The 15250-nt window shown below is 39.7% G+C and overlaps 1 protein-coding gene across 6 annotated transcripts in view; it reads right to left on the bottom strand.

Moving 5' to 3' along the window:
• INPP4A (inositol polyphosphate-4-phosphatase type I A) overlaps positions 1-15250 on the bottom strand; it is a 197972-nt gene that overhangs the window by 45214 nt on the left and 137508 nt on the right. For 2 of the 6 annotated variants that reach the window (XM_073590559.1, XM_073590560.1), the window contains 4 exons: positions 14637-14855; positions 6605-6857; positions 1545-1577; positions 103-275 (listed from right to left, as the gene is read on the bottom strand). In XM_073590559.1, coding sequence (XP_073446660.1) covers positions 103-275; positions 1545-1577; positions 6605-6857; positions 14637-14855 — 678 coding nt within the window. The remainder of the gene's footprint in view (positions 1-102; positions 276-1544; positions 1578-6604; positions 6858-14636; positions 14856-15250) is intronic. The other 4 variants (XM_073590561.1, XM_073590562.1, XM_073590563.1 and 1 more) reach the window with 2 other exon arrangements.

Here is a 15250-nt window from a genome sequence, read left to right as displayed (position 1 = left end):
AAACCATACACAGCACTAGAGTATGCACACAGCTGGTAATATATAGTATGGGTTCAGCAGTGTAGATAGCTGTGAGAGATTGGGCAATGAATGTACACATACCGTCTGACAGAAGACAACATCTCTGCGGTACTGGAGGCTCAAGCACAAGGCGATTGTTGGAGCGCTGTCCTGCATTAGTAGAAAGACCATGGCTTTCTTTGCTTTATCACTCATCATGGCCACACAGTCTGTTAGTGTACTCAGTAAGGGGTAAAGGGCCTCACTCCATTCCCCTACAGAAAACCAGAGCTTATTAGTATAAATACCTGACTACCACTGATACTATTTCTTTTATTATGGAATAGCTAAGGGCAAATACATGTACTTCCCAAAAATATCAAACTTTCACCCAATATTCTGTCAGCAGAGAATGACTGCTGAAACCAAGCACAGACTATTGGTGCACCCCTGTGGGGCTATACATTTAAGTGCACCTTGCTATCTACTTATTTTCTATCCATTTATGTCTCCTTTCTGAAGCCACAGCTGTCAATCAAAGAAGAGGGGGAAGAGATAAGGGGAAAACAAGTAGGTGGCAGGGAGCACTTAAATGCTTGCCCACGCCAAGGGTGCACTGAGCGCCTGTACTTGGTTTGAAAAGTCATTCCATGCTGACAGACTGCCTTTAACCACTTGATATCGCTGAGGCCAGAAGATGGCCTCTACAATCCCGTTTAGCTGCCCAGAAGTAAGCAGAGAGTGGGAAGAACTGGAGCAGCCGCGATGAAACGTCTGGTGATAGTGAGTTTTGGCTGCTTTATTATTTCACAGATCTCCATTCCCTTCCAAAAAAACAAAACATTTACTTGACAGCCCAAAGGAAACATTTCACAAATGTCCTGATACAATTTGTCAGCAACACTTTTTTCATTTTTAAGCCAACATGGGCTGAAAGCCTTTTTTGGTGACAAGCTGAAGTTTTTATTTTGTTGCAACATATTGGGCAATATAAAAGTTACTGTACACTTTCACAGATATTATACACTGAACGAATGCTTTGCTACAGGTTTGGGTAGAACACATACCTATTTCTACTGTCACACAAAGATTCTGGTGCTTTAGGGGTTACATTTTTTAGATCAAACCTCCAACTGATGACCAAACGCACAGTTTCTGTACCCATGCCATCAGTCTGACATCCAAGCAATATACTGAATGAGACACTCAATGCTCAAGCTTTCCATTTTTATTAGAGTGCCTTCCATCTAGAGGAACTTTATTTAGAGTGAATCACTTTCAAAAGTATCACTTTGATGCCAAGACCCATAGGTGAATTGAAGCAACACAAGAGAAGAATAATCGTCAATATTTCCCCTCCCAAGATAAAGTTAAAAAACGGCATAAAAAACGCCATCATAATGGTAATTGTAAAAGCCCCCACTAGTACAACGGAGAATGATTACATCTCTACGATCAGCGTGACCTGCAGGAGCAAAACTCTGCGCTCAGAGGAAACCAGAATTAGTGGGGGGAAGAAGCAATGAATGGAAAGTAGCACATACCTGGTCCAGGTTCTTCTGCACCCGAGCTGCTATCTGCACAGAAATGGAGGGGCAACATGCATGATTAAGGAGCAGCAAATAAAATTATCGTACCAAAAAGAAAGGAATAAGCACTTAAACAGAGTCCGTCACCCCAAACTGACATGGTAAAGTAAGTATATTGCCATGCAGGGAATACAGCTCCTATGAATAGCAACAACTTTTCTATTAAAATCGACTCCTCCTTTTCTGCAGAAAATCAACTTTGTTATGGGCGGCTAATTAGGGGCACTGTTCCTCCCACTCGTTTCGCAAGCGGCTGCCTACTTCTTTCTTGACTGAGAGCAAATGCCTGTGATTTCTGCAGACACTGGCTTCAGGGTAAGCCAGCACTATCAATCAAGAGGGTGAGAGTCACATGGAAAATGAGTGGGTGGAACGGTGCATTTGACTGATCATCCAAGCTAAGGGTGCATCCTAATGAGCATATACAAATACATTAATTTTTTATTTTTTTTTTGCAAAACAGAGGAGGCCATTTTCAAAAGAAAGGTGCATTTTTGATACGGCCTATATTCCCTACATAAAATATCACTTTGCGGAGACAGACTCCCTTTAAAAACTTGCTAGCAAATCAGGTTTAATTAAGCATTGTAGTAGATAATACAGTACTAAGCTTGTGAAGGAACACTGACAGAAAGCAGAAGGGGCTAGCAGAGTTTATTTGTAGCACGCCAGGGATTAATTCTAGCTGTAGATTCATGCAAGGGACTTCATTATGTAGATGTAATAATAATAATATTAGGAAGTCCCTCCAATTAGTAATGTAGTATAGTTCTGAATCGCTATGTTGCTTACCCCATGTTACGGGCATTAGGTATCCATAGTTATGACCACTCATATAGTGACAGCTGTTAGTTGTCAAAACCATGGATACCTAAACTACTGCAATGCCCTGCATATAGCGAATCAGAAAAATTCTAATACATTTATAATTGGAGGAACTTGCTAATATTATTATTATACCTACTACATATTGGGATAGGATCTTGGTTATGGGAATACCCCTTTAAATCTAAGTTCATAACAATGGGCCTTAAATCAAGATTCTTCCCAACCAGTCAGCTGAATTGACAGGAAGACCTCTGGAGATCTTGGCGTCATGGCCCTTCAACATGGCGCTTTTTTGAGGAAAATTGCCCCTCTTTGAACCTTACTAAATAGGAACTTACAGAAAAAAGTTTAAAGACACAAATGATTTTTTACTAAAACTAAAAGGTCTGTGCTTCAGTGTTTTGGTGAACGGGTGACAACACCAAATACATAATCTAGAATAAGTCATTTGCTTGGAAGATGCTCACTCAAGTAAAGGTATGGGTTCTTTCACACGTCCTGATATTATTGGCAGTACCGATGCTATCCGTGTTCATGTGTCACATCTGTGTGGCATCCGTATGCAGCATCAGTGTGACACGTACTGGCATTTGGGGAAAAAGCAGTACAGTTAGGGCTGTTCCCAGACGCTGAATAAAACCGTCATCATTGTCGCCTGGTTTCCATGCCACCAGGTGACACTGATGAGAATTGAAGTCAGCACCCGCATATCGTGCATATTAAATAAATAAATACATTTTAAAAACCAATGTGGGGTCCCCCTTAATTTTCCTAACCAGCAGAGGGAAAACCGACAAGCTGGGGGGAGCTGGTGTAAATATTCTGGGAAGGGGCAAATAGCCATAAAGGTTCCTAGCCTATTAATAATACCTCACGACAATCACCAGCTTTGCTACATCCAGATGGTGTGGTGAGCGGTGACATCAGTGATGCAACCACTCAATCCATGCCATCCGGAACACACTGAGCTTAGCGTGGGAACCGATGCCGGTAACCTTAATGACATCACTGCTCGTCACTGCAGCCGCATTCTCATGCTAAGCTCAGTGTGTTCCGGTTGGCATGGTGAGCGGTCGCATCACTGATGTCACCGCTCACAACACCACATGGATGTAGCAGAGTCGGTGATCGTCGCGGGGCCTCAACATAATGGATTGACTTTGGTTAGGATTACTTTGATTTTTTTATTTTTACGGTACTAAATGGGTAAAAGTGGTTCTGAACGTATTTATTTCAATAAAAAGAATTTTCACTGTGTGTGAGTTTATTAATTTTGACTATGGGGTTAGTGATAGGAGTGTCTGATAGATACTTCTCCATTACTCACCGCTGGGCTTGATGTCAGCAGACATAAAATAGCTGCTTTCAAACCCAAAACTATTATCCCACTTGCCACCGCATCAGAGCAAGTGGGAAGAGCAGAGGTTAATCGCCAGAATTGGCACATCTAATGGATGTGCCATTTCTGGCATGGCTGAAGACTGATGCTCTTAGTCTCAGAAGGGGCCAATATTCATGGCCCCTTCCTAGCCTATATCAGCACGTAGCTGTCTGTTTAGCCTTTGCTGGTTAATAAAATTAGGGAGGACCGCGCATCATTTTTTTTTTCAGTTTCCACTTTTTACCAGTAAAAGCTAAGCAAACAGCTGTAAACTGTTATTAATAGGCTGGCTATTGGCCCCTTCCCTGAATATAAAGACCAGCCCACAGCTGTTGGCTTTAACTTAGCTCATTAGAAAAATCAAGGACGACCCCATGCCGTTTATTTTTTAAATTATTTTATTTATTCATGTAATACATACGACACACAGATTATAGGTGCTAACTACAAGTGTCATCAGCATCCTGTGGTCGCGCTGATCGCAGGGAGACCATGATGAGAGATAGATTCAGCACCCAGCGCCTAGGTACAGCGCTAATTGTAGCCCTTTTCCCAGACGCCTGTTCGTGTCACACTGATGACACACAGATGTCATCTGGGTGTCATCTGTACAGTATGTATTGCGGACTGTATTGTCAAAAAACGGACATGTCAATGTGTTTTGCACACGGACACACGGTCTGTGGAAACACACTGACATGTGCGCAGACCTATAAATTTGAATAGGTCAATTTGTGTAAGTGTCTACAGTATGTGTGAAAACTGTCACCACACGTACCAGACACTGACCTGTGAAGGGGGCCTAAAACAGCATAGTTAAATCTGAAAAATCAGTTGCTTTAATTTTTTTATCAATTCTTCAAGGTTTTTAAGATTATTGATTGCCGTCAATCAATAGGAACATCTAAAATTAGCCTATTTAAGAGGACACATAGGTATTCAGACTGTACACATGACCAGGGCAGATTGAGAAATCAAAAAGTTAAAAACTTGAAAAAATGTATAACTCTTAATTACTAAAAACTACATAAATTTATTTGCTATAACTTTTATATTGCTTATTGCTTTTAACTAAAAGAACTTTGGAAATAAATAACATAGATCAAGAGTGAATTTGCCCTGGAAGATCATTTTTTTAGACATTTATAAGGGCTCAGTCTAACATTTAGTAAAATCTCAGTGATAAACATCATTCAGCTTTTTTTTCATCCTAGAAAGAGTGAATCGAGATGAACTATAAGTTTCATTATTACAATAGTCCTACCGATCGACTACTACAAAGTGGGGAAGATTTACCAGAACTAGTGGAATGGAGCAGTTACCCTATAGCAACAAATTTGGTTGCTACTCCTACTTTTCTAAGGGCATCTGAAAAATAAGAGCCGGAATTTAGTTGGTTGCTGTTCTTTTTCCTATGCACTAGTGTGATAAATTCCTCCAAATATATTGTCTTTGTGCCTTAAAGGGGATATCGAAAAAATAAAATGTGCCTAAGCACTAATAGGCAGGTATAGGTGCTACCTACCTGGCTGTTGTACCCAACGCGGTTCTCCACCAGCACAAAGGGTCACAGACTTCTGCTGACTTCATGTCAGCAGGGCGGGACTACTGGTATCATGTTGATTGACAGCTGTCTAATTGGGGAAAGTCGGCTGTCAATCAGCATGACGCCAATAGTCACGTTCTGTCAACATGAAGAGAAACTGCTGCTTTGTTGACAGGGAGCAGCAGAATCTCCGGCAGGAGCAGTCAATGACCGGCGCCAAGTACAACAGGATGGTAGTTGCCTGTTCGTGCTTAGGCACTTTTTTTTATTTAAAGTCCCGGATATCCTCTTTAAGCTATGTAAAACTAGAATATGCTTGACATGGTAGGACTTTTCATTGCAAAGTACTGATACCTGATCAGTTTTATTCCCACTTTGTCAGTACACTCTACACAAATAAAAGTCCAATTCTAACAGCAAGGAGAGAAATTCAGTTGAATGTTATGTTCACACACAGAGCAGACACAACTCAAGCAGGCGTGCACACAGTATTTACAGCAGGAAAATGAGACTCGCAATACCAGAAATGACCACAAGTGGAAAACTTACAAGAATGTATCATAGGACATTACTGTCTATGGACTTGTTTTACTTATCTCCTGAGTGTTAATATCCGATATTACTTTGACTAATTATTACATAATTTTGCCCTTTTAATTTTCATTTAACAGTATAAAATGTCACAGTATGAGAATTAAAAGGGTTGATTTTACTAGGCATGAATAGATTTAAAATAACAAATATACTGTTTCTTCACCAACTCCGCGGATCCAGGTCTGAGACGGTTCTGAAAGCGATGTCTGTTCTCCGCTCCGAGGTTACCAGAACAGCTGCATCCTGTGATTATCTACAGCAGTCCGATGACTAGAAGAATGTGTCACAAAGACATCCGCTTACATGCTCCTCTAATCACCTGACCACTGCAGAAAATCACAGGCTGCAGCGGTCTCGGTAACTTCTGAACCGAACAGACATCGCTTCCAGAGCTGCCACAGACCTCCAGTGCTTCCTGCCCTGAGTCTGCAGGGGTGCTGAAGGGTGAGTATGCCTATGGTATTTATTTAAAGAGATTCGTGCCTTTAAAAAAAATGGATTCAAGTGTCCGGCAACCATTTTCATGCCCTGATGTATAAAAACTGAATGCCACGATTGACATGTTTGTGTTATACGTTCTGGGAATCCGTGTAAGCCAGTCTGGTATTGTGAAGTCAGTGCTGAAGGAGCAAGGATGCTGAGGAGAGAAGTCACAACCATACGCACTTGTCAACTGAGAAGGATGGCATGCAGGAGATGGTGGAGATGATGTGGATGATAACACAGCCTCGTCATCGGAGGCCTCGGGGTTTATCCAATATGCTCTGCGTCTCTCATTACCTTTCTTGCTAGTACAGCTTATCTCACATTGGAAGACGTCTTCACAGCTGTCACTATGTAAACGCTCTTTTTGGAGAAGCTTGTCTACCCTCTGAATAATGCACTCCAGGCTCTTCTCAACATTTGACCACACTTTCTCCTACAAGCAGCAGAAATATATAGTAGGCATACTGCGGCATAGGTCAGGCTTTTATTTTCCATTTAACACAATAACACAGCATAACAAACAATAGAAACCATTACAATCATACAATGATATATGTCAGGGTCTTTAACCAAAAGAAAAAATCAAAAGAAATACTCATAAACACAATCAGACTTAGAGGACATATTCCTGGCATAATAAATTACACCTAGTTGCCTCCGCTGTTGTGTCGGGCCAAAATATAGATCAATTGCTGAAAACTAATACAAGACAGGGGTGGAAAAACCACTATTATGCGACTACAGATCCAGTATAAAATGTATATCTTTATTAGACAGATACATAGAACCAGACAAAAACAGTGCTCAGTAGTACATTATAGGACAACCTACGCAAACATGGGAAGCATGGCAGACCCCCCTAGGAACCCCAAATAGTATAATACAGAATTGAACCAGAATTATATGGCAAGATAACCCATGTCACCTAAATTATTCCATACATGGTACTATCACTATTTTTTACTATTTCTTATGTGACTATAATCTTAATAGTCATATATATCTGGACAAGACCGACCTTAATTGTACATCACACGGAAGGCATAACCATATAAATGGAACTGAATATATATATATATATATATATATATATACACATACACACACATACACATAGGGCGCTGCATTAAATCACTAAATGGCCATATAATATAGAACTAGCAATTGCCGGTAACAATAATACTCTATTCAGAAAGCAACTCTGATGATACTCAAATATAAACACCTATGTCACCACACCAGGATGGCTGCAAAGCAGGGCTGTGGAGTCGGTGCTCATTTTGGTGGAGTCGGAGTTGGTATAAAATGGACCGACTCCGACTCCTAAAATATATAATAAATTGGGTACAGTAGTTCAATGCAGAATGTGCTGAATATTTTTTCATAGGAATTTGGGAAAGTTATGAAATGTCCTATAAATGGCTGTTATATTCCTGACCTAAGGCTACATTCACACACAGCGTTTTTCCTGCGTTTTTTGAGGATACGTTTTTCAGTTGCAAAAGCAGATCAGCTTTTTAAAAAACTGCATCACCTGAAGAAAGGTTTTTGAGCTCATAGATAATGTTTTCAATAGCAAAAGCAGATTAGAAATCTGCTCTATCTATATATCCATTTATCCATATCTGTCTATCCATATCATATCTGTACCAAAAAGAATGAAAGCCGGGTAGCACACAGACTAACACTCCCTTTTTTTAGCACCAGTCAGGTACACCTCATAGCTGCCCAAAAGGACGCCCAGGACAGGCATTGCTCGTCTTCAGTAACACATCAACATCAATTGATAGTTGGAATAAATAGACTGCATTCACCACCACATCTTCTTAAGGTGCAGGCTTTATTTTCAAGTGTAGGGGTGTGAAGTATGAGATTCTGCAGCAGCTGAGGTGTGCAGTATGAGGTTCTGCGGAACAGTATGAGGTTCTGCCCCCCCCAGGTTTGATCCTGGCTACGCCCATAGTGTGAATGTAGCCTGAGGATCTAGGCTCTATCTTGCTATAAGTTATAGTGTGTGTGTGTGTGTGTGTGTGTGTGTGTGTGTGTGTGTGTGTGTGTGTATGTGTATATAATATATATATATATATATATATATATATATATATATATATATATATATATATATATACACACATACACACAGTACAGACCAAAAGTTTGGACACACCTTCTCAATCAAAGCGTTTTCTTTAATTTTCATGACTATGAAAATTGTAGATTCACTCTGAAGGCATCAAAACTATGAATTAACACATGTGGAATTATATAATTAAAACAAAAGTGTGAAACAACTGAAAATACTGTGTGTCTTATATTTCTAGGTTCTTCAAAGTAGCCACCTTTTGTTTTGATTTCTGCTTTGCACACTCTTGGCATTCTCTTGATGAGCTTCAAGAGGTAGTCACCGGAAATGGTTTTCACTTCACAGGTGTGCCCTGTCCGGTTTAATAAGTGGGATTTCTTGCCTTATAAATGAGGTTGGGACCATCAGTTGTGTTGTGCAGAAGTCTGGTGGATACACAGCTGATAGTCCTACTGAATAGACTGTTAGAATTTGTATTATGGCAAGAAAAAAGCTAAGTAAAGAAAAATGAGTGGCCATCATTACTTTAAGAAATGAAGGTCAGTCAGTCCGAAAAATTGGGAAAACTTTGAAAGTGTCCCCAAGTGCATTGGCAAAAACCATCAAGCGCTACAAAGAAATTGGCTCACATGAGACCGCCCCAGGAAAGGAAGACCAAGAGTCACCTCTGCTGCGGAGGATAAGTTCATCCGAGTCACCAGCCTCAGAAATCGCAGGTTAACAGCAGCTCAGATTAGAGACCAGGTCAATGCCTCACAGAGTTCTAGCAGCAGACACATCTCTACAACAACTGTTAAGAGGAGACTTTGTGCAGCAGGCCTTCATGGTAAAATAGCTGCTAGGAAACCACTGCTAAGGACAGGCAACAAGCAGAAGAGACTTGTTTGGGCTAAAGAACACAAGGAATGGACATTAGACCAGTGGAAATCTGTGCTTTGGTCTGATGAGTCCAAATTTGAGATCTTTGGTTCCAACCACCGTGTCTTTGTGCGACGCAGAAAAGGTGAACGGATGGACTCTACATGCCTGGTTCCCACCGTGAAGCATGGAGGAGGAGGTGTGGGGTGTGCTTTGCTGGTGACACTGTTGGGGATTTATTCAAAATTGAAGGCATACTGAACCATCATGGCTACCACAGCATCTTTCAGCGGCACGCTATTCCATCCGGTTTGTGTTTAGTTGGACCATCATTTATTTTCCAGCAGGACAATGACCCCAAACACACCTCCTGGCTGTGTAAGGGCTATTTGACCAAGAAGGAGAGTGATGGGGTGCTATGCCAGATGACCTGGTCTCCACAGTCACCAGACCTGAACCCAATCGAGATGGTTTGGGGTGAGCTGGACTGCAGAGTGAAGGCAAAAGGGCCAACAAGTGCTAAGCATCTCTGGGAACTCCTTCAAGACTGTTGGAAGACCATTTCCAGTGACTACCTCTTGAAGGTCATCAAGAGAATGCCAAGAGTGTGCAAAGCAGTAATCAAAGCAAAAGGTGGCTACTTTGAAGAACCTAGAATATAAGACACATTTTCAGTTGTTTCACACTTTTTTTGTTAATTATATAATTCCACATGTGTGAATTCATAGTTTTGATGCCGTCAGAGTGAATCTACAATTTTCATAGTCATGAAAATAAAGAAAACTCTTTGAATGAGAAGGTGTGTCCAAACTTTGGTCTGTACCGTATGTACGAGTGTAATCGATATTATACAGTGTATTACATATTTACAATTTATTAGTTTTTTGTGTTCTAAAGCTATATTCCAATAAATAGACATTATGTTCTATCTAAACATCTTGATTATTGTATCATAGAAATGATTAAATGTCTGATGTTCACATTGTACTACAATAAATTTTTCACTTAAATATAAGCAATATATGTGGGAGTGGGAGTCGGAGTCGAAGTCGGTGTAAGGGCAATTGAGGAGTCGGAGTCGCAGGTTTGGCTTACCGACTCCACAGCCCTGTTGCAAAGTTAAATATGGCAATTGCCAGTCTCAATTCAGTTCTAACATGTGGTCACTATTTCTATATACAGTACCCTATCTATCCAAAAGGGCAATATGCTAACAAAAATCAATAGCGGTAAAACCTTACCAAAGTGGGGCGGTAAATGTAGGAGTCCCAAGGGTATTATTGTTACCGGCAATTGCTAGTTATATATATTATGTGGCCATTTAGTGATTTAATGCAGCGCCCTATGTGCATATATATTCAGTTCCATTTATATGGTTATGCCTTCTGTGTGATGTACAATTAGGGTCGGTCTTGTCCAGATATATATGACTATTAAGATTATAGTCACATAAGAAATAATAAAAAATAGTGATAGTACCATGTATGGAATAATTTAGGTGACATGGGTTATCTTGCCATATAATTCTGGCTCAATTCTGTATTATACTACTTGGGGTTTCTAGGGGGGTCTGCCATGCTTCCCATGTTTGCGTAGGTTGTCCTATAATGTACTACTGAGCACTGTTTTTGTCTGGTTCTATGTATCTGTCTAATAAAGATATACATTTTATACTGGATCTGCAGTCGCATAATAGTGGTTTTTCCACCCCTGTCTTGTAGGGTCTTTAACCAGAATATAAGCGTGCTACATTTCCCCCCTTCCTGACAAGGCACATTTTCAGGTTTTTTCTTACATGCTCATTTAACGGCTCTAAAATTTAGTCTCGTCCAGATATTCAAATACATTTTGCCTTTTTGCAATAAATGGGGTTTAATTTTTATATTATTTTATTACTCCTTTTTGCTAGGGGAAAATGTAAAGAAAAATAGGAAATACTTATCTATTTTTCACAAAATGTTATTTTTATTTTTTCTTCACCACAAAAGGACTTTTTAAATTCTGTTCCTCTTTCCATAGAAATTATTTTATATAGTTGATATATTCTCTAAGGGGCAGGGATAGAAACAGCAATCCAGACTCACTATATCTTTTTTTTTTATCATTTACTTTTTCATGCGTTCTTACGGTATATTTTCATTTATTTCACAAGCTGTGCTCCATTAGATCTTAAAAAGCCTTTGGGGGGGCATTTGAATATAAAACATTCTTTATATTGTTGCTATCCCCATGTAATTTGGCAGATTAAGTCTCCTGCCTGCTTAGCAGAAAAGATTGTGTCTTTTAGGACCCATTAGTTCCTGCTTTTCACTACACCCAGTGTTCACATGATCGCAGGGTCTGAAGGAGGAAACACTGTCAGTGCTTCCCATTCTTATAACAGTGCTGTTCTGCATTATCTATACAGCGATAGGGAAGGCAAACATGGGAATAAACCATGTCTGCCTTCTGTAAAGGGCTCACTGTCCTCACCTCTGCACTATCACATGCAAACAGCTTACTCTGCAGTGACATTTGAGAATGTCACTGCAGAGTAAAGTGTGGACTGCCCAGATGTTTAAAGTCTACGGACTGTGCAGAAGTGGTTAAAATTGGCGCCTATGTAAGGAGATCTCTGAAATGTGTAGCCAACTGACACTTTAATGTGAATACATCAATACATTGGAGTGCCTCAGGAAAGAATATCTAGGGCTGCAGTCCCTTCATTTTGAGGACTGATGGGGGGTCTCAGCAGCTCATAGGACATCATTTTTAATGGTGGGAATACTTGATAATTAGTTAGGGCTGAATTTATATTAGTTATTGTATTTTTTCAGTGTAAGCAAAGTATTTATGAATTACAAAATATTAGATATTACACATTTCAGGTAAGTTGATATCTCATTTTGGAATCATTTGCAAAATGTTGTGTTACTAATCATACTTGGCCGAAATATAGCTAGCCATCTATGGTACATTAAATAAAAAATGATGCCATCTACAGTAAGCATATTATTGCTGTAGCAAACAGTTTTTCCCGTGATCAATACACTAAGTGTCGTCCATTTAGCTGTGTGGTCAGTAACTGTAGCTCCCCGTCTGCTTCAGTGAAGTCAAACAAGGATTCTGCTTGCTTGCTGCAATCAAGGCATATCGTTCTTACAAAATCTTCCTTGTAATTTTAAACAATCCTTGTGCATAAAGTTACTAGAAATTGTTAGAAACCATGCAATTAATATGGCCGCATTGTAGTTTTTTTCCTGATGAAGGAGACTGTTCAACTCTGAAACAAGTACAATAATAAAACTTCTCTTTGTTCAACACCATCATCACCATTGGATATCTTCTTGACAAGCTGCGCAGCAGATTTATCTGTAAATCCCTTTCTACTCATGCAATAAACATTGGTGTAGATGGAAAGATGCCTTTTTTAATCATCTAAAAAAAGGTTCATCTCATTAAGGCAAACCTTGTCTTTATGCTCCATTAGGAATTTTAAAGATCATACAGAGAGAACCTCTGCTCAAAAGCCCTTCTGTACACCAGTGTGATATGCTACTCTCTACGACAGGGGTGGGGAACTTCCGGGCCCGCACATCGCAAACATGAAGAAGACCCATCACCAAATGGAAAGCCTCATGAATCAACTGAAGACAAAATTATAAAACATTTTTTAAATACATTTTTTATCAGGAAAAACAATAATGATCTCCTTTAATTTAATAATAAAAGCTGTGTCACTTTAAGAAAGGGAGGCTACTCTTGATAATCTTGTGAGACTTAAAGGGGTATGCCCATCTCCAAGATACTATCCCAACATGTAGTAGGTGCAATAATAATATTAACAAATATCTCTAATTAGATATGTAGCATAGCTTTTTTTATTCAGGATATCTCTTTTCTCGGGACCTTAGATAGCCATGGTTACGTCCACTGAAAGTGAGAGTTAGTTAGCTAGTTGCTAGTGGTCGGAATCATGGATACCTAAGGTCCTGAGGAAAGAGATATCCTGAATAAAAAAAACTATACTATATTTCTATATAGAGACATTTGCTAATATTATAATTATTACACTTACTACATATTGGGGTAGATCTTGTAGATGGGAATACCCCTTTAAAGTTTCTTTCCTCATGTACAGGCATTGCAGGACCTTAGTCATCCATGGTTACGACCACTGATATAGTGATAGTTCGTTCGCTAGTTAATAGTGGTTGTAACCATGGATACCTAAGGTCCTGCAATGCTCTGCACATGAGGAAAGACAACGAATCAAAAACGATACTATATTTATAATTGGAGATATTTGGTAATATTATTATTACACTACGACATATTGGGATAGGATCATGGAGATGGGAATACCCCTTTTATGCTTCTGCGTTGGAAGATACTACTTTGCGGAATAAAACTAAGTGTGCAGCATGTAAACACAGGAGATCAGTTCTGCTGCTGTTTTATGCCATGTAATTATCACAGGAAGCACTGTAAGATAGATTCCTGTGTATTATGGAGCAACAGGACAAGGGTAAAGGAAGCAGCAACTGTCACAGACTGTAACAGTCAGTGTGTAAATGAGAAACTCTGATTACTCCAATAAAACCAGCTGCCCCCCCTGTTGCAGAATAACTCTTTAGAAGAAGCTATGTCATTATCAAGAAGAGTAACCTTTTGGAAGCAGCTATGTCTTCCTCTAGTAGAAGAAGCTATGTCATTATCAAGAAGATTAACCCTTTGGAAGCAGCTATGTCTTCCTCTAGCAAATGAACCCCTCAGTCACATATATCCTCCTCCTTTAGCTGGGCCATATAACACCACACTTTTTCTGCCCATTGGGATACACTGGTGAATCATTTCACCGCGTATAATTCACTTTGGAGAAATTTGGAAAAATAATAGTTAAAGCCATTATTATTGTGTTCTGTGGACTAGCAACGCAACAAAGTTTTAGAACAGTCAAATTGATCTGTTCACCCTGAATCCCGCCAACTCCCTACCATTCAATTGCTAGGGATAAGAATAAGCTCCCCATTCCTGGTGCGCAGTTGATATCTCTTATATGACAATTGCAACTAGATTTTGAGCTCACTCTGATAAAATGAAAGGGAAAAAAATGCATCGCTAAGGGAAATAATCTGATTTTCTAATACTAAATATCTGAGATAAGACTTATACTTCCATCTAACGCTATCTTTTGGAGTTTTTCTCAGAACTTATAAGCCATTTTTAAGGTTGAACAATACATTAATAAAATGTTGAAAATGAAATTATTCTGTAAAACCAGATTCTTACCCACTCTTCCTCATGCCAATCCACCTGTAAAGATGATCTGCTGTTTCTTCCTGTCCACCTTGCCACTAGAGTATCCTGGTCATTCCTCAGCACAACTTGCTCTGCCTCCCCTGATGTAGGAGAGGCTTTGGAGGCTATGTAATCTGGGCGAGCAGCATTAAGTCCATGTATTGCATTGGCTAACAGTTTGCAGTCACATACAGTGACAAGCTGTCTAGTCTGGGCACAATAAAAAGAAAAAGAAAATGGCATACAGCAACATATTAGGGCTTTTGTATTTTTGGATCGTAGAACGAACATTGCAAATTTTCGAGTCACACTATTCTCTTAGCTATCTATCACTCTTCACTTATATCCTCTGCCCACATATCGTGCCCGGACTCCCTTGTTCAGGTCAGTGGAGTTGCACTTGAGCACAAGCGCACGCTGAATTAAAGGGAGTCTGTCAGGGCAAAATGATGTTATAAAGTAAGCACATCTCTACGTATGGCAGCTTGCTCTAAGAAGAAGGTAAGGTCCAAAATTCATTGGCTTCTTTTCAATAAATTGACTTTTTATAATATGTAAAATAGGTGCTTGGCGCCCTCTAGGCCATGGAGAGAACCTCTCCTCAG

This window comes from Dendrobates tinctorius, unplaced genomic scaffold (genome assembly GCF_039654945.1).
Source record: "Dendrobates tinctorius isolate UK_male_01 unplaced genomic scaffold, ASM3965494v1 ptg000117l, whole genome shotgun sequence".
Classification (NCBI taxonomy): Eukaryota; Metazoa; Chordata; class Amphibia; order Anura; family Dendrobatidae; genus Dendrobates; species Dendrobates tinctorius.
This window is presented reverse-complemented; position numbering and strand designations above follow the sequence as displayed.